Here is a 25,531-nt window from a genome sequence, read left to right as displayed (position 1 = left end):
AACTGGCATCCAACAAATGCGTGTATGTTCATATGCAACTGTTCTGCATTTGCATTTAATGGTTAGTGGCAACACTCTCAACGAATGCAAGTGGTATACCACTGCCATAGGCACTATAAGAACATCATATATATATATACTGTATATATATATATATATATATATATATATATATATATGCATAGAGAAAAGTAAAGATGTGAAAAACAGCATGCTGGAATCAACAGTGGCCTGGGCTCATGTTATATCTTACAAGAGCAGGACTTTTTTTTTTTTTACTTAACCATATTTTGGATATTTTTTTAAACTTTAACTGATAACCATCTCTTAATCATTAGCTGCCATGCACGGTACTGAAGGAATATTCAATTATATCATAATACTTATACAGTCATTTTTTGTTTCTAATGCTCAAAGACACTCATTGAAGATTTTACAATCTGGAAAGTTATCACAGTGGCAACTATTTCATCTTTCATTGTGACAACTGTGAGATAAACAAAAAGGTAAACAGTAGAAATGAAGCGTTTACTTTAAAAAGTAATCCACCAGGAATGTGTGCTTGCACGTACTGTGTGTAATGTGGCACTTTTCCCAAATGATGTTGCAGTAAAAGTTGAGCCAGATTTTTCTTTTTTACTGGACGACCCTCTGTTGGCAGCCCTTCTGCAGCAACGCACTGCATCCATTCAAGTGATTGAAAGGGCTGCAGGTTTTTTGCGGCAGGGCCCATGCCGCTCCTAACATGGCTTGTAGAGTTTTACCTGAGGCTTGATCGAGCATTTGTCACAACTAACACTAACCACCAATACAAAGCCTTGATGCTGTTTCCTAGCTCCACAACATAGAAAACAGTAAGTGCCAGCTTAGACAGACTACTACCAAAACTATTACTATAATCCTTTATTAAATTTCAGTCAGAAAACTTGCATGTACTTGGCCAATCAGGCCAATCTCAGGCAATGTCACTGCGTCAAAAAGGGTTAAAGGGCTCTTATACATTACTCATAGAACTGGGTGTTACAGTGCATAAGCTTTGATCTATTACACACAGGCTTCACCCTCTAGTGAGCCTGACAGGCTTGAGGGGGTGAAGCCAGATGCCCTGCTAACAGAAGCATGGCACAACACCCACAAACCTATGAAATGTGAAAACATGGGCCACCCTCCAAGACTAATGATGGAACTGTAAAGCTGCCACAAGCTTAATTAACTTTTAGCACTGCAAGACGCAGATTAGCATCACAACTTTAACTCTGTCGCCTTTGTGAGCTGAAGGAGGACACATCCATGACAGTTAAAGAACCTTAAAAAAGCCCCTACAGTCCCATAATGGTCGTGACAAATCAATCATGCAGCAGGTGGATTTGGACTCCTTTTCCTGGTTATACTGTACTGTTTAGGGGGGACTACGATGCACGTCTCTTCAAAGTCTAAAATATAGAGCCAAGTGAAAGGCAAAATGTCCAACATTGTACATCTGGGCTAACCTGCTCGCAAGGCATGGGTGGTGACAGATTAAACTCACACAGCTCAAAAACAAACTCTCTTCTCTGCCATGGTGTACTCACTGTAAATACCAGCAGTGCTTAGAGACAGAGCTCCCACACAGGACAACCAATCCTATAACCGATGCAGTGGGAGGCTTCGAGGCAGAAGGAGCACCAGGCTGCTGAAATTGTCTCTAAAGGAAGTTTTACGGGCTCTAAAGCAGTTTTTAGTTTTTTCTGTTGGTTAAACTATGATCCAAATATTCAAGAATAGGTAAAGCCCTTTTGACTTGGTTTTTATCCCTTTGATGGGGAGATAACATGTGTTTATGGCCAGAGGGTGATGGGAAAAGATGCAGAATGTGCAGTACCAGTCAAATGTTTGGACACACCTTCCCATTCACTTGAATGAGAAAGTGTGTCCAAACTTTTGACTGGTACTGTACAGTTACTTGAAGAACTGGTTTACCCAGTGCAGTGAATGGGAGAAAGATGGAGAGGTGATCCACAACAGTTTGGAATAGACAGCATGAGAGGGACAGCTGGAATTGCTGCAATGAGAAACATTTTTATGTGATGATGATTTCAGTAGGTTGCACAAATTGGAAATATTGAGCAAAACCTTCTCAATATTTATCCACAATATTGGTATTTTGATGGTCTTTTGAATTGTTGTAGAGAGAGATGGGACAAACAAACAAACAATCAGAGAGGAAGCTCCTCCTACACCTTTCTCTCTCTCAGATGCACACATGCATCTTTTTCTACTGTCTCTCCAAGTGCTTTTAAAGTGCCACAGTTTACTTTATCAGTCAATTTTGATGCACAGAGTTTGCGTCTGGCTCTTCCCTCTGTCCCTCTTTTCCTTTTTACCTGCTCTGTTTCATTTTCTACGCTTTGGTTGGTGTCTCTTTTTTCTTGTCTTGTGTCTTTTCACTTTTATATAGGCTGTTTTAGTTTACATGATTTGTTTAAGCCACCACTATGATTCTTATTTCTGGCGCTTAAGTCATTCTTTTTTTTTTTTTTTAACTTGTCTCTTTTGTACCAGGAATTTTCTATAACCATCACAAAGAGCCTTGTTTACCTCACTTCAGTGGCTGGTCTGCAGAGTATATAGTATGACACTCAATCAATCAATCAATCTTTATTTGTATAGCGCCAAATCACAACAAAGTTATCTCAAGGCACTTTACACATAGAGCAGGTTCTAAACCGTACTCTTCAGGTTTTAATTTTAAAGAGACCCAACATTCCCACATGAGCAAGCACTTAGCGACAATGGCAAGAAAAAACTCCCTTTTAACAGGAAGAAACCTCAGGCAGAACCAGGCTCAAAGTGGGCGGCCATCTGCCTCGACCGGTTGGGGTAGGGGGGAGAGAGAGCAAGAATAGGAGAGAGAGAGAAGCACATAGAAAATAAACATTGAAGCTAGAAGTTCCATTACACTCTTGTAATGCATCCTTTTGTGATTTCCAGACCCAACACAATTAATGAACTGAAGTTTAGTTAAGTTAACTTCAAACAAAGAAAAAACTGGGGGTGAATATAGTGCTGGCATATGAGAAATTACATCTCTGGAGTAAAGCAATTAATAGACATAGGAGTAAGGAATTAATTTGCTTAGCTAGCTTTCTGACTTACTTCACAGTTAGAGCGCAGATGTCCTGCAGCTGTAACACCAGCAATCCTCTATAGGGATCTGTCACTAAAGCTCATGTTGATGCTGTTCTTTCCTCATTCATGCTCACTGTGTGCTTGTGTGTGCAGTTGTCCTGAAGGCTTTTAAAATTGGTGTTTTCTCTGTGTGACTCTCGATCAGTCTTTAAAAGACATTCAAGTGACACCAGGTCAGTCAATTATTACAGAACTAATTTGTTTTCCGTTTTAAAAGGACAAATTAGCTTTTTAAATAAGTTTACAGCCTTCAGAAGTGGCCCACAGTCTTTTCCCTTACTCTGCAGATGCACTTATCAAAATATTAGAAAAAATAAATTATTCTGTCAGAAAAAAAGACATGTGAAGGCAGAAAATGTGCAAAACATGTCCGATATTTCCTGCTGACCAAGCATGCTGCCATGCTTTACAGTGTTATTTTCTTTTCCTCTGAACGCTTGTGTGAAGTGAAAATCCTGACTCCTTCATGCAGCAGGCATATATTTAGCTCCTCTGTGCAAATGTCACTCATTTTCTCTCACTTTTTTTTTTTTGCATGTCTGTGTCATAACTGCTTTAATTTAGCTCCTGTTTTTAACACCAACTCCGTCATCTCTCCCTGTCACTTCTTAGTGTTTTAGTTGTTCCTTTATCTTGTTCACGAGGACACTCTCATTCTTTTGTTTGTCTCGCTGTCAGATTTTCTGTCAGGATCATTTTTGATACCAAATTCTCTTGAGCAGTTAGAGATGTCAATTTGTCATGAGATTATGTCATGAGGTTCCTATGACGTAAAAAAAAAAGTGGTGAACAGTGAAGATAACAATATGGGAATATGGTTAGGCACAAGGAGAACAGATGATTAGTACAACAAAACAGCACAAAAGCATGTGTAGAAAAATAAATAACATTGCAAAATGGGTCAAGAAGTCAAAAGCCTTCTTCAGTGTCTTCAGACCTCCCCTACCAAGATGAAATGAACAATGTCAAGTCAAATTGATTCAAGGTTATGTTCAGCTTTTTCAGAGTTATTGGTTGGTTTTATCACTCCTCTTGTCCATACTGACTGCAAAGAGATCCCTGACTCCATGTAAGAAAGGGGGTACATCAACAGTCCTTATTCTGTGCAAAATCTCTCTCTCAAGTTCAGCTGAATCTGGCATGAGGCTTCATCAGTCTTAACCTGATGCGCCAGATGGTTTGTTACACAGAACCATCGGAGAAGGTGTCTTTGGAAACTGTTTGGAAGAGCAGGTACTTTCAACAAATACTTGGCAGGTGATTGGATGAACCTTTTTGTCTATAACTGTCTTACCTTGTGAGGCTGCTGGATTTCCAAGATCATGCAAGAATCACACAAGAAACCTTTAAGGACGCTGATTGATGGCTCAGACTCAAGCTCATAACTTGAAGCCTGACAAGATAGAGTCTTGCATGATCTTGCTGCCTCGCAAGGTAACAGCAGTCTGAGTTAGACAAATAAAATGGATATCTAACAAAGTTACCATCTTTTTTATTTCAAAATTAAGCAAAGGTCTTTGCTGCAATAATTGGATAGTAACACATAAGGGAATTTCATTCTAAGACCATCTTTTATTTGTACCACTCAGACTGGCAACTCACTGAGACTCAAATTAGATTCAGAATACATTTATAATGCATTACTGTGCAGAATGAGGACTGTGTTTTTTGTCCATCTTTTACAGAGTAGTCACACTAGAAATTGCCTCATCACCACAGTGAACATGAGGAATATTTATTGTATCAACTATTATATCAGTGTAATAGATAGATAGACTTCTATCCTTTAAAACAAAAATCATCATAAATACAAACAAGATTTAGAAAAAAAATCTTTAAAAATCTGATAAAAGATACCAATACATCAATACCATCAATATGAACAATAACGTAATATAAGACAAGTCAATGACTTTTGAAAAGTTTTGTGATGTAAAGACAGCAAAGTAACTTTCATTAAGTACCTAACACATGCAGCATGATTTGTGTTAATTTGGCAGCTGTAGTTATGTGCTGCATTACAGTAGATTTCATAATGTCCCGTGTCTTGTTCTTCCTATTTTGCCCTTACGTCATTCCTCAGCCATTGGTTGCCCTTGCAAAAGGCTCTATAGGAAAAAAACAAACTAGTCCAATGGAACAAAAGTCCCAATCATTATTAGAGAATCTGTTAGTCACTGTTAACATTATCAGTCAGTGGAGGTTTGTGACACACTGGTAAAATGGGAGAATTATACAGCACAGAGTTATATGGTTAGTTTCACTGTATTCTTCAATGAACAACCTACTATTTAAAGAAACAGCCAACAAAAAAACCTTGCTATCTCCATGGACCAGCCTCCCATGTTACAAATTATTCCTCACATCGAATTTTCCATGCTAATTCGAGCATAGTTTGATGGCTGCTGTACAGAATATTTTTATTTGTGCTTTCATTATTATGAATGTTGCTGTCAAATGGTGTTTTGTTATTCTGGAAATTGGAATTCCCCCATCTGAGCTGCCTGGGAGCCATATGTAAAATGTGATTTGGCACAGCTCATACTGAGATGTCCCTCGAGCGTTCACCTCACCATCTCACATGCTGCTGGTCAAATAGAGGTTTTGTTTGGCTGCCTCTCGCAATTGATTCCGTCTTTTCTTCCCATTCTCTTTCTTGTGAAGGCAGGCAGACTACTGCATATGCCAGAGGTATTACAGAGGATAAATTCTGATAAGTTTATGGAGAAAATGACCTTTTTAGAATGCGGTAAACATCTAACAGTCTGGAAACAAGAGGTGATTTGGTAAAATGCCATAAAAAATTGGTTTGAACTGGAATCACAGGATGTAAAAGTTAAAGATAGGGTGGGTTTATTACATGTAGGTTTTTTCTTTTAAACCTCTGATATTTAAAATGAAGGGGATGTTTCCCCAATAGGAGGGGGTGGGGGGTACTTTGATCAGATTTGATTTTCAGGGACCAGAAAACCAACAGTCATCAGATTCAAATGATGCTGAATCCTGATTGGCGCACAAGAAGTACACAACCTCACATATTTCCAACTGAAGCACAGAAAGAAATTAAATACACATCTTTTTCTTTGTGAAATAACAAAAACTTTTCTAACTTTGGCAAAAAAAAAGGTTCTTGTAGTTAACTCATCAGTCATAGTAAGAAGCTGATTGGAATAATACATTTTTAGGGTCTTTAATTACATTCTTAATTCATAATCAGATCAGTAGCAGAACTTTAAAAAATCTTCATACTGTAGGACTGAGGTTGTACAGTAATGTGTAATGTCTTTGGTTGGAATCGGTTCACATTTGTATAGTAAATCTTAAAACAACAGGTTTTACACATTGGAAGGGGTATTGAGTGATGAGGGACAAAATCCACAGTCCTCATTCCATAAAATAGTGTGTTTGTAAGTTCATCTGAAGCTAAATGAGACTTCAGTCTAAATTATCATCCAGTTACACTTTTTTCTGTTTGTGCTACCTCAGCAATGTTTTTACTTTCTGAGTAGGAGAGTAACGCAAAGTGTGAATTTTGTAATTAAAACACTGTAACTCTGCAAGATACACACTACATTTCTGAAGCCTCATATTAGTGTCGCCTGACCTTTGCATTTTTACAGACAATGAGGGTTGTGGATTTCATCCCCCATTACTTCAATTGAAATTACTTTAAGAGGGAATCTCTTTGTGTCCAAGTATAGAAAGGAGGAACAATTACAGTGGCCAATAATCATTTCAGTGAACATTTGGACATATGAGTATTAGTTTAAGACATTGGAAATATGTGAGCCTGTGTGATTTTCCCATCTCAGATTGTTTCATCTGAATCATTTATGAAGGTTTGCACTGGGGAAATATACCTTATTTCACAAGAAAAAAAAAGCAGAAATTGGAAAGAATAAAGTCAGCTAAATTTAACATAATTTTTTATGAAAGAAATATATTTAGATTTGTTTCTAATCCCTTAAATCTTTTGATCACCTAGATTTATGTTGTAAACCCTTTATCAGTCAAGCCCCCAGAGACTGGGAAGCATATTGGATATCAGATAAGGTTGCTTACATCGTATTGATTTCAGTCCTGTTTAAGAAATAACCAAGAAAATGTTTATAAGCTATGACTTAAATTGTGTTTGCATTTCTAAAGTGTCACTACAAGGGAGGAGGACTTAAGTTAAAATTCTCTCTGATAACTATAACTTCAGAAGATCATTTCATATCATCATTTCAGTGGCACCTGTCTTTGTGCCACCACTTGCTTTCAATCAGTTCCTCCTCTTCCTCCTGTTTCTTCGTCACCTCCATCCCTCCATCCTTCACTTGCTCTGATTCCCGCTCTGCAGTTGCAGCCCCAAGCCCATCTCATGCATCAGCTGTCAGGCCAGCATTCGTCACTGGCGGGGGTGAGGCTGGAAGAGTGCGATATCTTATTGCCTGAACATCTTAACTTGGAATTTATGCTGATGGTGACTCCCGTTGCCCTCCAGCGATCCTTCTGTTGCCTCTTCGCTGGAGCGTATATAGAACCTTCAATGTCGGCATGATTATGATCTTGCTGTAGTCTACTGTCTCTCTCTCTCTTGTCACTCTCTCACTGTCCCAGCCTTTGTACAAAAGACTTCTGGGTCACAATTATCTCAGAAAGAGATTTTGCAAACTTTCTGTCTTCTTTTCTTTCTGCCATTCAGCAAGGCTTACAATCACAATTGGGCAAAAGATAAAGAAGTCATGGATTAATTACTTCGATCTCAGAAATAATTAATGTTCTGACCCTGTTTGAAAAGTACAATGCATTTGAGAATCTGTATTGTACAAAATTGTTACTGACCCCTTTCATCCTACGCTGCTCGGAAATTGGTCAATTTCTCTGTAACATCTACAGGTTACAACCAGGGTTGAATCAGAGGAATAGGTTGAGATTTGGGGAGTTTGTTCAATTTCTTGCTTAGAGTTAGATGAAAGGGATCTCATGCCTGTGTGACAAATATGAAGCTACAGCCAGCAGCCATTAAATTTACCTTAAAAGGTAAAGACTGGAAAATTCAGGGTACCAATGCATCGTCGTAATTAAATGACATGATGGGTCGATTATACCATGCACTCCAGAACGACCCATAGGAGTATTTTCAAATTTCCAGCTACCGTCGTCAGCTTTCCAAAACTGTTGCAAATCACTTTTATGGTTTACATAAAATAATTATGTTTTATGGTGTGGCAACACTGTTGTGAAAGTGGAATTGGTTTTTGCTTTCACTTATCATTATGGAGTAAATGTTGATTGTAATGGCAATAGAATAATACCATCAGCGTTTAGATTTGTCCCCTATAAACCTCACTTCAGCTATGTCAACCACTGCCTACCAGGATGTCTTATAAGAGCTGGACACCGGACCAAAAATGGCGCTCATTCAGTCCAATAGAAGTTGCTCAGCTGGTGCATATGCCAAAAGTTTCTAGCTCCGGGTTTGCTTCCACGTTATGCAACCCACTGAATATGCACAGTAGTGTTTCTCCCGCTGGCCCTACATGTGAGTTCCCGCTCGGCTAATTGTGATGACATCACAGATTTTTTAAATTGCTTCTCTCGGCTTGAGGAAAGTTTTACAAAAGTAAAACCTCCATGGATCAAAAATATTGTAATAGAAAGAATAATAATTGACTTTGTTTGCAGTTTGATGTGTACTGTCAACAGCTTTACAGACATCTCTTTTATGAGGCAAAGGCTATTTGCACCCCTGGTGCAAATATCAATGAATGCTATTTGCACCCCAGTACAATTAGAAGTGGACGCTATTTGTACCCTGATATATATAGCAAAGTGTTCTATTTGCACCCGTCTTGGTGCAAATATCAATGTATGCTATTTGCACCCCAGTACAATTAGGAGAGAATGCTGCGGGACTGAGTGTCGGGGGGGAGCGTCTGGAGATGCGGAAGACTCCCGTATCCCACTGGGACAGCGGAATAAATATAGGTCGCTGTTCTCTTCTGTATATTATATAATAATTTCTATCCGGTGAGATCTATCACTTCCCGCCGTGAAAAAATGTCAGGTGTGGTGTGTGAGCGTGAGAGCAGCTTGAAATGCGAGTCTCACGGCCAATGCCTGAGACTTCAGAGGTCTGAAATGTATTTGGTATCCATGGCAACCATAGACTTATCTGTCAAGATTTGATTTCCATCATATAACAACCTGAAGGTTGTAAATTCAGATATTTTCGGGTTGTATGCATTTACTTAACACAGTTACAGTATGAAAATGCAGCAGAGTTTTTCCGCTGAAAACATTATCAATATATAACTGCTGCTGCAATCACTCGGACCCGAGTCCCCTGCACTAATGACGGACACGTTGGCCATTACGCCACCGCTTTGATTCTACGTAGTGACGTGTCAGCCCAATATCTTTGCTAATACGGAAGATAGATATTGGCGACAAATTATTTTTGACTGACAAACTGATGCTTGTATGCATTCACTGAGGAAAGATTATGAAAAATAATACAACTTTCCTCCCAGAAATGTCTCTAGAACAAACATTAGAGATGAAACCTTTCTAAATTCGCCCTTTTCTGTTGGCGTGGAAGATGAATGTCCGCCATGTTTTCACGTTGTTATACATCTAGGGTGCATATAGCTCAGCTGTGTGGCCGAGGCTATTTGTATCAGGGGTGCAAATAGACACTCCACTTTTATAATCGGGTCTATGGGGAATAATTATGCTTTTTGACCCGCAGGCGAATTTTCTTTTTTTTGATGCAATACCACCAGTGGCCACTGGGAAACATTGGCTGCAAGGCGAAGCAATAACAATAACTTTTTCCTGTTTCCAAATTAATTATAAAATTGAGACAAATTCAATTTACCTGTTCAGTGAACATGCTTCATTCTTCTATCTTATTTACAAAGTAGTGTTGATCATTTCTTCACAGACCTATGCTCTAAAGCTGTCTAGTTGTTGTTGCAACAGTGGTGTAAACAATAATACAACTTGGAAATGCTAGGTGGTGTGGTTGAAAAGTTGTTTGCTTCCACTTCCACACCCACTAGGTCTAGACAAAAAAACAGTTGGTTAGGGTTAGGGAAAGATCATGGTTTGGATTAAATGACCACTTGAAAGGCGGTGTGGGTTTAGTTACTTACTTCATTAAAGTCAGCAGTAAACACCTCTGATTATGAAAATGTGTGACCTAATATTGACGTCATCTGAATTGTGTCACTTCTTCAGGTCATTATTACTATGGCCACTAGATGGCATATGTCACTATAATGTAACTATAGGTCATTTTTGGAAACCTATAGGCCCAGGTTGTTTTTCTTGGGAGGACGGACAGGGGAAAAAGCCTGCCCAGCTAACAAACCCACCAAATTGCAGAGCTGTTTCCTGCTGTTTCCAGTCTTTATGAAAAGATAAGTTAATCGACTGATGGCTGCAGTTCAATTTTGAACAGACAGATATGACAGTAGTATAAATCTTCTCATCTCGGTCTCAGCAAGAAATATTAGCATGTTTTCCCAAAATGTCAAACTGTTCCATCAAATTTGAGCTATTTGTTATCTTGATGTTGGACAGTATCTTCAGCTGCTCTCTTCCCCCCCTCTTCCTCAGCATCTTGCAGCCAGATATGGGGAAAAAGTCAAAGTACAAGACTACAGTGAAGAAAAAGACTCTCAACCCTGAGTTCAATGAGGTACAACCTGTCTCCTGCTTTATGAATAAGCACAATACATACACCTGGCACCTTGTTTAATTTCTCTAATGAGCTCAAAATGATGTTCTTTAATGTATGTGACATTTGGGTGAGCATAGCAATTAAGCATATCCTTTTTAAAACTGCCTCAAATTTGTCATCTGCTGCATGTGCTCACAGTGTCAGTCTGCATGTTCTCACAGAAAATGCACTAAATAATGAATTCAGTTCCTTTCAAGTCTCATGTTTATGAATCACTGATATAAATATGTTCCTGTGTGCACCACCTGCTCAGGAGTTTTCATACGAAGTCACCCTGGACCACCTGGCAAAGAAAACCCTTGAGATCTCTGTGTGGGACTACGACTTGGGAATGAGCAACGACTTCATAGGTAGGTTGAGATGCTGAGGTGTGGAGGGGAAGAGAGGAGAGGAAAGCAGCAGCAAAGTAGATGACTGTACAAGAGTGTTTGAATGAAAGTGACGCAATTGCAGAAAACATAAAAACCAGGCCAAGTGTGGGCGGAGAAAGGAGTAAAAAAAAAAAAAAAGATGCGGAGAGATGAGGGGTAATTATGAGGCTTGAGGAGAATGATTGAGCGAGCAAAGGAGAGATTGAGTGGAAAAGGAAATGGAGGGGCTTTAGAAATCAAAAAGGAAGACATTTCCTCTGGATTCCCATCCTTCATGGACAGATCGATGCTGCTTCATCAGACTGCTAAACAGCTTTGGCATGGCCTGATGTGTATATCACATCAATGGAGCACATGCGAGCTTAAGGGAGTGATGGGGAACTAGTGGGGAGGCACAGCGGGAATGGATTACCACCCTATGAGCTTGAAGGCCTTTAGATCAAAGCGTTTTGTCTAATGTGTGTGTACGCATGTGTGTGTAAGGCAGTGGATGGGTGGGTTGGTGGGAGACACCCAGTGTTTAGATAAGCCCAGTTAGTTATTAGCCCTACTGGGAGAAAAGGCCATCAGTCTAACATATAGCCCCAGATAACAGCCATTCCCTTGACCATTATCATTACAGGTTTTGCTACAGCACCCTGCCAGTTATGTTAATTGGGGCTGGGAGAAAAATGACACCGAGACACAGAACAATGGAGAAAATGAGACGATAAAGAGGGCGAGCGAACACATTCCCAGTGCACTCATATAAGAGTGAGAGCAATAACAAGTGGGCTAATAGGCTTAGCAGAAGATATAGAGGATGTCAAACAGTGAAAGGTGAGATTTTGGAGATACACAGAAGAGAAAAGTGAAAACGAGAGAAAAATGTGGGAGCAAAAGTACATAAGAAAACACATTCAAAAAATCAATAGCAGGTCTGCGCTGACAGCAAACTGGCAGCAGGTATAACATCAGCAGTTGAGCTTCAGAATCAACTGACTTGGATTTTCTTTTTAACATCACTGTATGCTGAGTACCACTTAACAGAGAGATGAATAATGTCGATCCGCAGGCTGAGCGATTATTATATTGTCTTATTACTATTACTATTACTATGTCCCGTTCATTAAATTGCACTTCTGAATCCATAATCATGATGACATTACTCTGTTTGTAAAATTATTAGGCTATTTAGTATAAAGAATTAGGCTATTTAACAATTTAGGTAGATATATCATATATGTCATTTGAATTGACAATTGAAACTATAAAACTACAAAGCGACTTGTCCACAGTTACTTTTCCACAGTTACTTTTCCACAATATAAACTGACTATTTATTAATAACTGTTATTCATTTAATTGAAATATTGCTTATCGAAGTAATAGTTTAACTCCCTGGCTGATGACATCCTCTGGCATAATTCATGTTCAGTCATTTTTGTTTTTATTTCTGTGATGCTGCGCGCAACAGCTGAGACAGCGTCATTTTTCCTCATTCTTTGTCTTTCTCAGGACCTTTAATTCCACCACTTACACACTAAATAATAATATGTGTTTCTGTTGATCTATTTCTGAGAGCAGGACCTCAGTCTGAGAGCTTGTAAAGTTCTTATTCTTAGTCTTTAGTGCCATTTTCATGAATGGAGCTTCTCCACAACCTGCCGGTATTCTGACCTTATATGGTATTTTGGGGGCGTCATTCATGTTAATTTACTATTCTCTGGAACGCGCGTTCATTTAGAACAGGTGGGATTCATCATGTTTACGAAGGTCATTTACGACTGTTTCCTGGTGATACGAGTGTTTGGTGAATCCGACGTGGCACACTCGTAAATTCCACCTCACGAAAAAAGTACAACAGATTTAAGAAGAAAAATACGAACATATTCTTGCATCTGGCCCATTGACTCCTTACAGGAAAACTGTAAAACCTTATAGCAATCCTTCAAACCTGGACAACTGCTGAAGATACTAGACACATTACAGATCAGGAATCAACTGTGGTCCATTTTAAAGTTTACAATACATTGTCTTCATCACTGTCATTATAAAATTCAGTGTTGCATTATACATTAATTTAGTCCTAACAGGCTTTTGTCTCACTTTTTCTATGACTACAGCAATGCCTATCATTATATTTCCAACAGGTTTTAAACAGCGGGGTTAACAGATTTTATTCATTTAATTAAATTAATAATACCTCAATTAATCTGTTATCTGTTATTTATGAGATAACTTGAAATGGTGAAACATTTTGATTCCCAAATCCCAGATGCAACCTAAATTGTGTTGTTTTGTCTCAGTCAACAGTCCATAAACCAATGATATTCAATTTACTATCATAGAGGACTGAAGAAACCAGAAAAGTTTGGCTTTTTTTCTTGAAAAATAACTCAGTTAATCGATTATCAAAATAATAATTCATTTTCTAAAATATGCCTGTCACTACCTTTAAAAAAAAAAAAAAAGTTTATTGTGGACTTGACCAGGCTAAGACATGAGTGTATCTGCTTTCAAGTCCCACAGTCCAAGTTAAATCTTAAGGGTTTTATAAGCTTCAAATAAACAGGTTCATCTAAGGCAGAAGTGTTTGTACTTGTTCCAAACGGCCACACACATTCATTCTGAATACACTCTAAGCCTGCCATCACAGAGAGGGCAAGATGCAAAATTTCGCACAAATTTGGATGATGATACCCACTTGCGGACATTTTCTTTTCAAAGGCAATCTGTTGCTGGTGCTGTGCATGCAAAACGTAATGTGAAAGTGAAGTATTCAGATGTGCGTTTAAAAAGTGTGCCTGCTTTCTCACCTTTGTACACCTGAGGCCTGTACTACGAAGCAAGTTCAACATACCCAGGGTGTCTCTCAGTTACCCGGCTTCACTAAACCAAACATTGGACATCTGGATTATCTGTACTACGAAGCGAATTATCAACTCTCTCAGTCAACCCTGGGTTTTCCTATCCAGCTACAAATGCATTCATGTGAAAGAGGCAGAGTTGTTAATTACCAGTGACAGAAATTAGCACCGTGACTGTACACAGCTGTAGCCTATGATATGAGAGGAAACGGTGAGGCGCACGTGCGGACAAAACTATGCTTTACGCACTGCAAAAAGTCATATGCAATGAGGCGAAACATAAACGAGAGTAACCATCTAACCATACAACAGAACAAGATACTGTAAAGTAGGGCTGCAGCTATCGATTATTTTAGTAATCGAGTATTCTATAAATTATTCCATCGATTAATCGAGTAATCGGATAAGAAATACTTTTGCTTGTTGAAGAGCAACAGTAAACATAGAAGAGAAAAGGCTTTCTAAAACTACCTGGTTTCCTTTTTAAAAATCTGCGTATACATCTTTTAATCAACTTTGCTGGTGATATGTGGCTGCTACAAATCAAAAAGTAAATACAAACAATCAATGTCTTCGGCTTTTGGTCTATAAAATCGTGAAACATCTTGATCACTGTTCCCCAAAGCCCAAGAAGACGTCCTCAAATGTCTTGTTTTGTAAAAACCAACAGTCCACAACCTAAAGATCTTCACTTTACTGTCATAGACTAGAAAAACCAGAAAATATTCATATATAAGAAGCTGGAATCAGAGAATTTGGACTTTTTCTTTTTTTAAAAAGGACTCATAACGATTAGTCGATTATCAAAATAGTTGTCAATTAATTCAATAGTCAATTAGTTATTGATTAGTCATCAATTAATCGATTAATAGTTGCAGCCCTACTATAAAGCAAATTTATTCTTTCATGTAGTTTACCTCAGTTCTGTATTGCCTGAATATATATTTGTAGTTCCCATATAATTGCGCATTTTACACACATCACCTTGTCTAATTTAACAGATGTAGAAACACTAGTAATGATTTCCAAATATTAAAAGTAGTTTAGGTCACAAGGAACCGGAATTAGTGTGACTTAAAATATTCATCAGAGTGAGTATTTTTAGCTATTTGGTTCGATAATGAATGAATCATTCTGAAAATCTCACATAAGAATAAAATATAGCCTACATAATGTCAGACTGTATCTGCTGCTGAAGCAAAGAGAGGAAATGTAGTTAATGACTGAGATCTATCTGATCCAAATGTTGCATTTATAATCACTGAAGAAAATTAATAGTGTATGGATTTTTAATAAAAGAGGATCTTTCATTATTTCCAGTGATCATCACACAGTTTTTTCATGTTATTCTGAGCTGCAGTGATAAATCGGAGTCTATACTCATCCACAATCAGCTTCACTCTGGGGATAAACTATACTTTGCACCATTAAAATGTAGTTGAAATCATCATTATGTGTTTAGTGCAGCTACAGTAATAATGATCTCTGTTTGTTAGAAGCTCTGCTTTAAAACCAGAGTGGAAATAAAAAGCCTCGATGTTTCTAATTACCTATAAAAATTTAGCTAGCCTATATTTATCTTTTTTTTAAACTTGCTTTGCTTTATTGTAAACTCAGGACTTTTGTCCATGTCCGGATCCTGTAGGAATGATGACTTTTTTTCGGTGATTTGATTGGTCAGAAGACAAGGTTTTGACAGGTTTGGATCTTAATCTGGAACATAACCTGCTTCGGAGCAGGTTAGCCATTCAGCATCAGTTACCATGGTGATTTACCTCGGTAAGAAGTGAACCACTGTCGTAGTACTGAAATCCCTGAGTTGAACCTGAAGTTACCTCGCTAACCCCAAATCCTGCTTCGTAGTACAGGCCCTAGGTCAGTTTTTGGATGAAGTGGGCATGCTTGTTGGGTTGTCAGATCTGGAAAGGTTGGAGGGTTTCAGGGGGCCACGACACTTTATGTGCAGCAGACTGACACCTTTAGGTCTACAGCTCTTTAGTTCACCACCAAGTATTGTATGTATATTGGTATGTGCTGGTTGAGTTGAAGAAGAAAAATGGGGAGAAGAGGAAGTTTTTGTAAGGGTTAAAAATAAGCAGACAGAGAACAGGGTCAAACCTTCACCTGCCTGTCTGTCAGCCTTGCCCTTGTCTGTGTCATCTCCTCTGGTCCCCGTTCCTCATCCTTCTTCTGTCCCCCATTGCATGTCACAATGGCTGACTGTTCGTTTGTCACTAGCAACCCGCAGGCTCAGGGAACACTCCATCGATCTCTGTTTGGAGGAGGTGGGAGTGTTGTGGGGAAGGCGGGGCTGGAGGTGATAAAGTGCTGTGCTTAATTATCCAATCGAAACTCTGTCAACAGGTTTAGACTTGCTCTCTGAGATGTGTGTCTGTGAGAGAGGTAAAAGGAAAGAGATGGAGGATATGGGGTATGAAACACACAAATAAAGGCACCTCCCAGCAGCAGCAGCATCTCAGGCAGATGAGTCGCAGATCAACAGTGGAGCCTTGTTTGCTCATGGCTGTAATTTTCTAAGGCGCTGTTATTAGGCAGCATTGCCAAAAAGCTGTGTTTAAAACTTCACGCTCCATTAACTATGCAATCACAGCCAAAGGAATGGCTTTGTAATAACCTCGGTGTGACAGCTGCCTGCATCTCTCTGTCTTACAGTCTTCCTCTCCACCAACGCCTCCATCACCTCTGCTCACTTTCACCTGAGTCATTTCCTGCCTCTATGCATATTTATCCCCACCACCCCCCTTCATATTCAGTGGCTGTCCTCTTTCAATAAGTATTTTTTTATCTAAATATCCTTTTCTTGAAATTCCCCAGCTACATGTCTATTTCTCTTTTTCATTCTGCCTGGAGGAATTTGTCTTGATTGTCCGTTTCCTTCATGCATTGCTCTTCTGTTTGTCCTCCTCCTCTAATGCCAGGCTGTATTCCTTGTTTCTTGATTTTCCTTTCCTCATTTTATGTCTTTTCACCCACTGCCAAATTCCCATCAAGTCCTGACTCTTCTCCTGTTTTTGCCTCTGACTCTGGTTCCAGGTGGAGTGGAATTGGGCATCAATGCAAGCGGACAGAGACTCAGACACTGGTTCGATTGTCTCAAAAACAAAGGGAAGAAAGTGGAGTACTGGCATACGCTCACACAGCAAGGAGCCCCGATCAGTGAGAAACCGGACTAGATTACACACACAGGAAATTCTTTCATACACACTCTCTCTCTCACACACACACACACACACACACACATGCACACAAACGTACACGCACTTTGTCTCACTGAAAGATGGCGGATAACAGAGACCAAGTGAAGAAGCAGTAATAAGAGAAAAAGGATAAAACATGCAATAATAATAATGTTAAAAATGAAATCTGTTATATAATACCAATAATATAGCACCGAGTATTAGTATATGATATTCATACTAATATTAGTGATGGTGACAAAGTGTAATCTGATATTTTTTTAAAGGTGAACCAAATTGTGTCCTCATTAAAGTGTTGACGTAACAGAACAGTACTCACAAAACTGTGCTTTAGACCTTACTGTATTGTGGAAGTTGCTCATATTCTGTCATTCAAATTTACAACTAATGAAGAAATTTGAGCGTAATGTACTCAAAATTCATTCAGTGAAAGGGGCCACCAGTATATGCACCCTTGTGACTCATAATGTGATATACAGTTAAAGGAGCGGAGATGTTATAAAAGGCTGATTATGTCCTGAGAAGTCTCTATTTTAGTGGTTGTTGATCTGATGCAAAACAACACACCGTATTATAAAGCACAAAATGATCCATTTGGTGGATTTGTACCTTTACCGTTGCAGTGTTCTTGTTCTTATGTCTTTCATTGTCTTTAAGTGACAGTGGCTTTCTATACACCTTCATATCGGACAGTATTGTGTCTGTATATGTGTGTGTGTGTTTGTGTGTGTGTGTGTGTGTGTGTGTGTGTGTGTGTGTGTGTGTGTGTGTGTGTGTGTGTGTGTGTGTGTGTGTGTGTGTGTGTGTGTGTGTGTGTGTGTGTGTGTGTGTGTGTGTGTGTGTGTGTGTGTGTGTGTGTGTGTGTGTGTTTCAGTACATGAGCGTGCATGCACACGCATCGGGCTATGAGAATATGAGTGCCTACATTTTCTGTCTGTGCCGTATGTGTCTATCTGTATTCATGTCATGCCCCATTCAAAATGTCTCCATCCAACTTCAGCAGCACAGAGGTGTGAAGACATAATAACAAAGGACAAGAAAGACACATACATGAGAGAAATCCTCTGCAGCTACCACAGGCCTCAGTGGTGTGAGTGTTCCTGGCTGGAGGACACTGACAAGCTGTCAATCATGTGTGCCAGACCTTTGCCATCTCTCTCCCATTGCCAGGCAGTCATAAAGCAACTGTAAGAATGGACTATGTCTTGATATGTAACCTCTGACCACTCTGTCTGACTTTCCTAACAAAAGACTGGAGTTGCTTCAGATATTGCTTTTTGAGTTACCATTTGTACCTTCACTTAGCTGCATCATTACTAACCTGATTTCAACAGGATCAGAGCAGGTTTACCTCAGTGGCTCCAATTCTGCTCCAGCAGAGTCACAGTCGATGCAGCATTTCCTTCCTGCAGGGCAAAATCACACCAGTAATGTATTAATTTGAATAAGGTGGACGTTTGATTTGATTTATCTTATCTGATATGTGGCAGTTGGTCTGCCCAAAGCTTAAAAAGCATCTCTATTACACCTGTATAGACCCTTGGACACTCTCATCAACACATCAAACATTATAGCGCCTCATTTTTTGTGATCAGTTTCATTCATCCCGTGATTACTTATGTATTAAATATCAGGACTAATAGTACATATTTCATCCTCATGACCAGAGACAATACTTCTGTGTTCAATTCTGAGATACATAAACTGTGCTCAGTTATTGGAAATTCAGACACAGAGAATGGAGCCCAAATACTGCTTACCCTCAGGAGGTAAAAAAGGGATTAAACTCTGCATGGCAAGACATTTGGCAGCAACCGTCCTGAGAAACTATATTGTGATGGTGTGTGTCTGCACACATCAGCTACATGTTTGTTATGTGTCTGCATACTGATGGTGTGTATGGGCTAAACTGAATTATCTAAATGCCTGCAAGGATATCAAATGTACTCCCCCGGTTCATCTATCACTGGCCATACACCAGTTCACGAAAGCACACCCACAGTCGGTTGGTGGCCTCCGGGAGTTTTCTAACTGTTGAATCAATCCAGCTGCTCATATTCTTGATGTCCTTCGACAACCTTGTGAATGTCTCATTGTTGACTGCAAAAAAATGGATCCTTCAGTGGTGAATTAGGTTTTGAATAAAAAAGGGCTTGGGCATTATCAAAAGCTTAGAAATAAATAATGTGTTATTATTATAATAGTAAGCTTAAAGACTTTAAGTAGGACCTTAAATGACTTTAATAACAGGGTTGGGCAAATACAGCGGATTATTCTGTACTTTCTCTATGCACATCGAAACTCCCAGCACGACAGCAGTGAGATAATCAAACCAAAACAACAACATTATCACGTTATCCATGCATTAACGATGCATTTTTGAGAATACTCAGTACTTTGTTTGGAGCTAAGCTGGGTGACAGTGATCAAATGGAGTTCACATTACTGGCTGGAAGGTTGCTCATTCCTGTCTCTGGATCCGCTGGTTTTGTTTACAGTCACCAAATTTTCTGACTCTTGTCTATTGACTCCGCTTTGCTTATGTAATCATTTTATCTGCAATATATCTGCATGTTTAGCAATCACCATCAGCTTGTATAATAGAGTGCAACCTTCGCTGATCATACTGAATGCTGATGTGTTTACAATTACTGCCATCTTATCAATTTCTTACCATCAGTGTGTATTTGTTTGTTTGTGAATACAATGATTCAGGGTATTTTTTGCTCAGTTTCTGTGCTTTAACAAGCAAGCTGTTGCTTAAGAAAACAACCTTTACTGTCACAGATTTTGACACTTGTCTTCCTTAAATTGATATCAGTGGTAATGATGCAGGAGGGCAGGGGCGAATGGGATGGGAATTCACTACTGCAGTCCTTGTGTATTCACTGTCATTGTCAATCACACAGTATGGCTGCCATCCTGTGGTGGGTTTGTGTAACTACTTCGCAAAATAAATTGAAGTTGTTTCAGTGGTCGTCTGTCCTTTGAATGACACATGATTCCTGTTCTTGAGTCCTCAAAATCATAAGACTGGCAGAGTATGTGTTGCTTAATATTTATTTTTATTTATTCATAATCAGCTTTGAAAACAAAGGGTCACCTGACCTTGATGACTACTTGTACTGATACTTGTGGCTGTACTCATATGAATTTATCTTGTTTTGCATATCAAATTTTGAAAAAGCAACTGATTTTTCAGAAAAAAAAGCATAATGACACAATGACATGACTTGATTCTACATTTACTATATCTTTCTTAGCTCATGTGCTTGTTACATTTTATTCCCACCATCTTTCTGTGTCTCTCTCTCTTCCCCTCTCTTTCTCATGGGTCAGTCACTCTGCCTATAAACAGTGGCACATTGGCCTGGTCACTCCACAGCAGCATGATGAAAGGCCGCAGGGCAGAGAAGGATGGAAAGGAGCGAGAGAATGACATAGAGGTAGCGGCGGCGGCCTCCACTCCTTGTTCATTCAGTTCCAGGAAGGCTCTGTGTTTGGCATCGTCCAGAACCAGCTTGTCTTCAGAGTAGAGGCCACACAGGTTGCCACCCTCAAAGAGTGAAGACAGTCCTGGTTGTGGGGGGGGGGAAAGCAGGGAGGAAGTGCATCAAATATAGAGAAATCAAAGAAAAGATTTCCCAAATGTCAATACTGGCTGGTTGATGAACACAGGCTGAAAGCATTAGTAGGACACTGGTATTAATTAGAATAATGTAATTCACACAGATAGAAAAGGAGATAAAAGATGAGCAAACCTAATTTCTTGAGAAGTATGTTCATGTCTGGCTGAACATCCAGCTTAATTTTGGGAAGAGTGACCTCAATATGCTGGGGAAGTGTTGTTTTCATTTGTTCTATCATTTGACGCACAGCCGTGTCTGTCATCCTAACCTCGACCTCCTGCAGGTCGGATGCTTTGCTGGAGCGAGGCAGCAAGATGTAAAGACTGCTGTCACCTGTGAGACTAAACCTTGCCACCTGTTAGGGGGAAAAATACAGGTTTTACTGTGTAGTATGTTAATGTGTACTTTAAGTAAACGTACCAATATAGAAATACAGAAATAATCAATTTCAAGTAAAGTCATACATTCAAACTCGTTAGAAGACAAGTACAGAAATGTTATGAGCAAAAAGTCAAAGTATTCCTCCTGCAGAAGATGGGCCCCTGTGTGACATTTACAGTATATGGCATTATTAGATTGTCAATACTGATGCATCAATGCTAATTAGCATTTTACTGTTGTTGCTGTTGAAGGTGGAGCTAGGTAGTTCAGTCCAGTGGTTCCCAACCACAGGGAAAGTCAGTCTTAAAGGGTCACCAAAAAGATACATTTTTGGACTTCTCTCAAATGTTTGCTCTTTTTTTGGGGTAAAATTATAATATTTATATAATTATACTTAAAATAAACAATGTGAGACATTGAGAGGATAAATCTGGTGAAACTGCTAACAACTCATAGATGTTGTGTTGTGTTTTTATTTGTAAGGGGTCAGAAGCCAAAAAGGTTGGAAACCACTGGTTTAATCTTTAACCTTAATTTTTGTATATTGTATTTTATATGCTTATCGTGTGTTTTTGAATATCAAATCTTAATCTGGAAAGTAAGTAGTAATTACAACTGTCAAATAAATGGAATACAAATATTTATTATTTCTATATGAAATGTGGTGAAGCAGAAGTATAATGCAGCATAAAATGGAAATACTCAAGTAAAGAACAAGTACCTCAGAATTACACTGAAGTACAGTATTTAAGTATCTGTGTGTGTGAATATGGGTGTGTGCATGTGTTCATTACCTGTGCCTTTAGCCCAACGACAAATGTCATAGTTGCCATGTATTTCTGGTGATAGAGTAGAGGCACCCGTACAAGATCACCATCCAGTTTTGTGAAAAGGCCCTTCTTGTGTTTCTGTTCAAACTTGACTTTCCACTGACCTGAGACACACATACACACAGTTCATTAGTTTCCGCCACCATCTCCACATGCACACATACACACACACACACACACACACACACACACACACACACACACACACACATGCTAATTCACACACTCACACATTACTGACCACTGAAGGACACAGCATTCAACAGGATTATCTGGACGTTTGGTGAGACAGAGTCAACCAAATTTCTGATTTTATATTTCGTCTTGTTTGCCACCCAGTCGTTGATCATCTGTGTGTTTTCCTCGCTGGTTTCCAGCAGCCTGACAGGCTTTGCTTCGTAGAACTGCATCGACTGGTTAGTAAAAGACTCATTCAAACTGATTTCTGAGGAAGAGAATGGAAACACCATGATGAAGTTCAGAGATATTCAAAGCTACGTGTGCAATCATGAATCTGTGCATCTCTCTCGTCTTTCTTTTCTATTTTGTGCACTTCACACAGTGGCAGTAGTACGTGGGTTATAGTAGATCTGAGAAGCAATCTGCAAGGAGCTGGACAACTTCTCTCTCAACTTCTTCATCTGGAAGTGAACACAGTGGAAATCATACGGCACACACACGGCCGTCTGAATGGCTTTGCGGGTGTCACCTCTTGCACCTGTAAGTAACAGAGAAGAAGACATGGAAAGAAATGTGTGATATAGAAAGCAACAAGATGGATTGGTATTCATTGTTATTCTATTTATTATTTATTATTATGTATTATTTATATTTTCCTAAAGCAAAGCTATCCAGTGCAACAGTGTGGTTCTCTAAAAAGAATCTTGATGCAATTTTGAACACACACATAATATTTAAATTCATTGCTGGTTTTGGTCTTTTCATGGGATTTTTTGACAATAAGAAAATATACAAAATCACTTATCCTTCAGCAAAGTAATAATAAATAACAAGGAAACATCAAATTGATAAAAGCACATCGGGGGCCTTCCTACCTAATAACAAATGGGTGAGCGCCGCGCTGATACTAATAGGAGAGAAGAGCAGGTTGGTAGTGGGATGTGATTCTCTGACGTAGGAATACAACTTCATGGAAAACTCTGCCATGGATTCCTGCAGAATAGGTCCCCCTATGCGACTGTTCTCATCCTGGCAGGGCTCCCAAGGTGTCAGGAAGCCACTGCACGAATAAGGAGCAAGGGTAGGAGGAACTGAAAGAAAGTTAAGCACAGTTAAAAGTTTATACAAATGCTGAAGCCACTTTTTGTGCCAACATATCAACATGGTTTGGATAATTGCATTTTGAATCTTTAATATTTCATTTCAATCTTGATTTTAAGGTTTTATTTATTTCACAATAACTTTGATTATCAAAACTATGAATCCAGTGTTGTTAAAATGAATTACTTGTCACATGAAAACATATTAGGGCTTGTTGCTGCTCCATTTACTATAATTAGCAATGGTGCAAGCTGCCACACCCACCTACAACAGAAAGATATACACTGCTGAGCTTCTGCCCCTCTGTGGATTCACAGTGGTAAATTCCAGTATCCTCCATGACAGTCTCTTTAATTATGAGGGACTGATCATGGTCAAGTGGATAACGCAGTTCCACTCTTGGACTATCATCTGTTGCAGTCTCTTTTTGATTCAGCAGTGTCCTCTTGCCTCCACCCGTCTCTTTGAACCAAAGTGCATCGATCTCAACTTGGCTGGAAGGTGGGAAATTACATGGGAGATAAACGTCTGAGCCTTGGTTTACCTTGATCGCATAACCAATTGATGCTGTAGAAGAAGACACAAACAACTCATACTCTTGTAGATTCAAGCTTTTTGTTGAACGTTATATACATACACTTTAACCATATCCAAATTCAAAATGCTCCACTATAGTTGTTTTTCCAACAACAAAAAAACAGTGCATGTTTATCTTTATTTCTCACCAACAACTGTGATGCTGTAGGTCCTTGTCAACTCCATATTGTCATCTTTTACTGAACACACATATGTGCCCTCGTGAGCAGCAGTCACAGGGGAGATAGAGAGATACCAGCCATCCATTTTAACTGCTACAGAGCTGAGTGACTGAGCACTTATATCTTCACCTGTATTAAGAAAAAAAAAAGAGACTGAAAATATATATAACTGTGTGCCTCTGCAATGCAGTGAGAATATCGGTCGTAGTTACTGAAATATAATGAGACCATTGAATTGCCAGTTGATGTTTTCTGCAGTGAAGTCTGTTTTGAATGCGAGGCAGGGCAGCTCCAAAGTGGATCCAGGTGCCACTCTGAGATGTGCGCATGACGAAAGCTGAACAGAAACAAAATGTTAGATAAGCTGACAGGTTGATAGTCAAGAAGGCTGCGGATTAAGCCCTAATGTCAACTAATTAATGGCGATACAGTAAGTAAACAGTATTCATTATTCTACAGTTATCAGATGAGCTTACCTCAAAAATGAGCTGCAGCAAGAGGCAAAATATGGCCTGATGTCTCATCTAAATGAGAGTACAGGGCAGAGGTATAAAAAAAAATGGCATTGGCAGGTTGATAGTGGTTGTTTTGCAAGAAGGGATTTCAAAATGAATATGGCACCAAGCCGTAAAGAAAAGATCAATATGTGGCGCAATCTGTGAAGTTCTCAAATATTAAATCCTGTTAAACTGTGATCGTCTAGTTACAACTTCCATTTGCATTAAGTCGAACCTTGTAAAAGTTAAAATATAGTATAGTAAACTTTAGAAGACAATGTGCAGTTATTCATAACTGTATAATACACTGTATAATAATATTGCTTCAGTTAAATAATTAATCAACAGATAGTCAGAAAAATATGACAGAGAACTCACAACTCTTGAATTCACCAAATCGTCCAAATGCAGTAATGGATTCAGTCTTGTTTTTAACCAGTGGTGTTTCTGCCACATCCAACCACTGTTCACTCCATCTACCACCTCTGACTGTCTGCTGCCCCAAACTGCAACCAACAATGACTAATCTGTGAGTGTTGGTTTAGAGTTGTTTGTTTATTTAATGCGGGCGTTCTGACTTGCTGGAAATCACATGATTTCACAGGTTGGCAACAGATACCGAGTAGGATGATTGATATTCTTCTACTTATTCTGAGTTTTACCATCATTTACTTTTCCATGTGTGTAGATAAAATATAGTTTTTACGACTTATTATATCAGTTTTTAAGTCAATTATGCCAACTCAGTCTTGACAAGTGGAACATATTTATTCACATTTTGGGAGGATAAGCTGTTTGACTTTGGCTCATTTATACA

At 39.0% G+C, this 25,531-nt stretch overlaps 2 protein-coding genes across 2 annotated transcripts in view; one reads left to right on the top strand and one right to left on the bottom strand.

The window, feature by feature from the left end:
* doc2d (double C2-like domains, delta) overlaps positions 1-17,361 on the top strand; it is a 30,900-nt gene extending 13,539 nt beyond the window's left edge. The window contains exons 8-10 of the mRNA XM_062429911.1: positions 10,777-10,858; positions 11,154-11,250; positions 17,175-17,361. Coding sequence (XP_062285895.1) covers positions 10,777-10,858; positions 11,154-11,250; positions 17,175-17,314 — 319 coding nt within the window. The 3' untranslated portion in view covers positions 17,315-17,361. The remainder of the gene's footprint in view (positions 1-10,776; positions 10,859-11,153; positions 11,251-17,174) is intronic.
* A 3,023-nt stretch (positions 17,362-20,384) lies between these two features.
* serping1 (serpin peptidase inhibitor, clade G (C1 inhibitor), member 1) lies at positions 20,385-25,240 on the bottom strand. The gene is made up of 11 exons (XM_062429899.1): positions 25,093-25,240; positions 24,694-24,741; positions 24,446-24,554; positions 24,185-24,346; positions 23,724-24,026; positions 23,234-23,449; positions 22,753-22,896; positions 22,420-22,623; positions 22,143-22,282; positions 21,100-21,322; positions 20,385-20,914 (listed from the first exon to the last, which is right to left on the bottom strand). Exons 1-11 carry the CDS (start codon positions 25,168-25,170, stop codon positions 20,667-20,669), a joined length of 1,875 nt encoding a protein of 624 aa, XP_062285883.1. The 5' UTR covers positions 25,171-25,240; the 3' UTR covers positions 20,385-20,666.
* Between the last annotated feature and the right edge of the window lie 291 nt (positions 25,241-25,531).

The sequence above is a fragment of the Scomber scombrus genome, chromosome 2, assembly GCF_963691925.1.
Source record: "Scomber scombrus chromosome 2, fScoSco1.1, whole genome shotgun sequence".
Lineage (NCBI taxonomy): Eukaryota > Metazoa > Chordata > Actinopteri > Scombriformes > Scombridae > Scomber > Scomber scombrus.
The sequence above is the reverse complement of the archived record's forward strand: the minus strand, read 5'-3'. Positions and strand labels throughout refer to the sequence as shown.

What these genes read in the sequence shown, in the direction of transcription:
- serping1 (XM_062429899.1), bottom strand. Translation starts at nt 25,170, where the DNA reads ATGTGGCAGAAACACCACTGGTTAAAAACAAGACTGAATCCATTACTG. An exon ending in GCTCACCCATTTGTTATTAG is followed by an intron (nt 22,897 to 23,233) that starts GTAGGAAGGCCC and finishes TGTTACTTACAG; the next exon opens with GTGCAAGAGGTGACACCCGC. An exon ending in GAATGCTGTGTCCTTCAGTG is followed by an intron (nt 22,283 to 22,419) that starts GTCAGTAATGTG and finishes TGTGTGTCTCAG; the next exon opens with GTCAGTGGAAAGTCAAGTTT.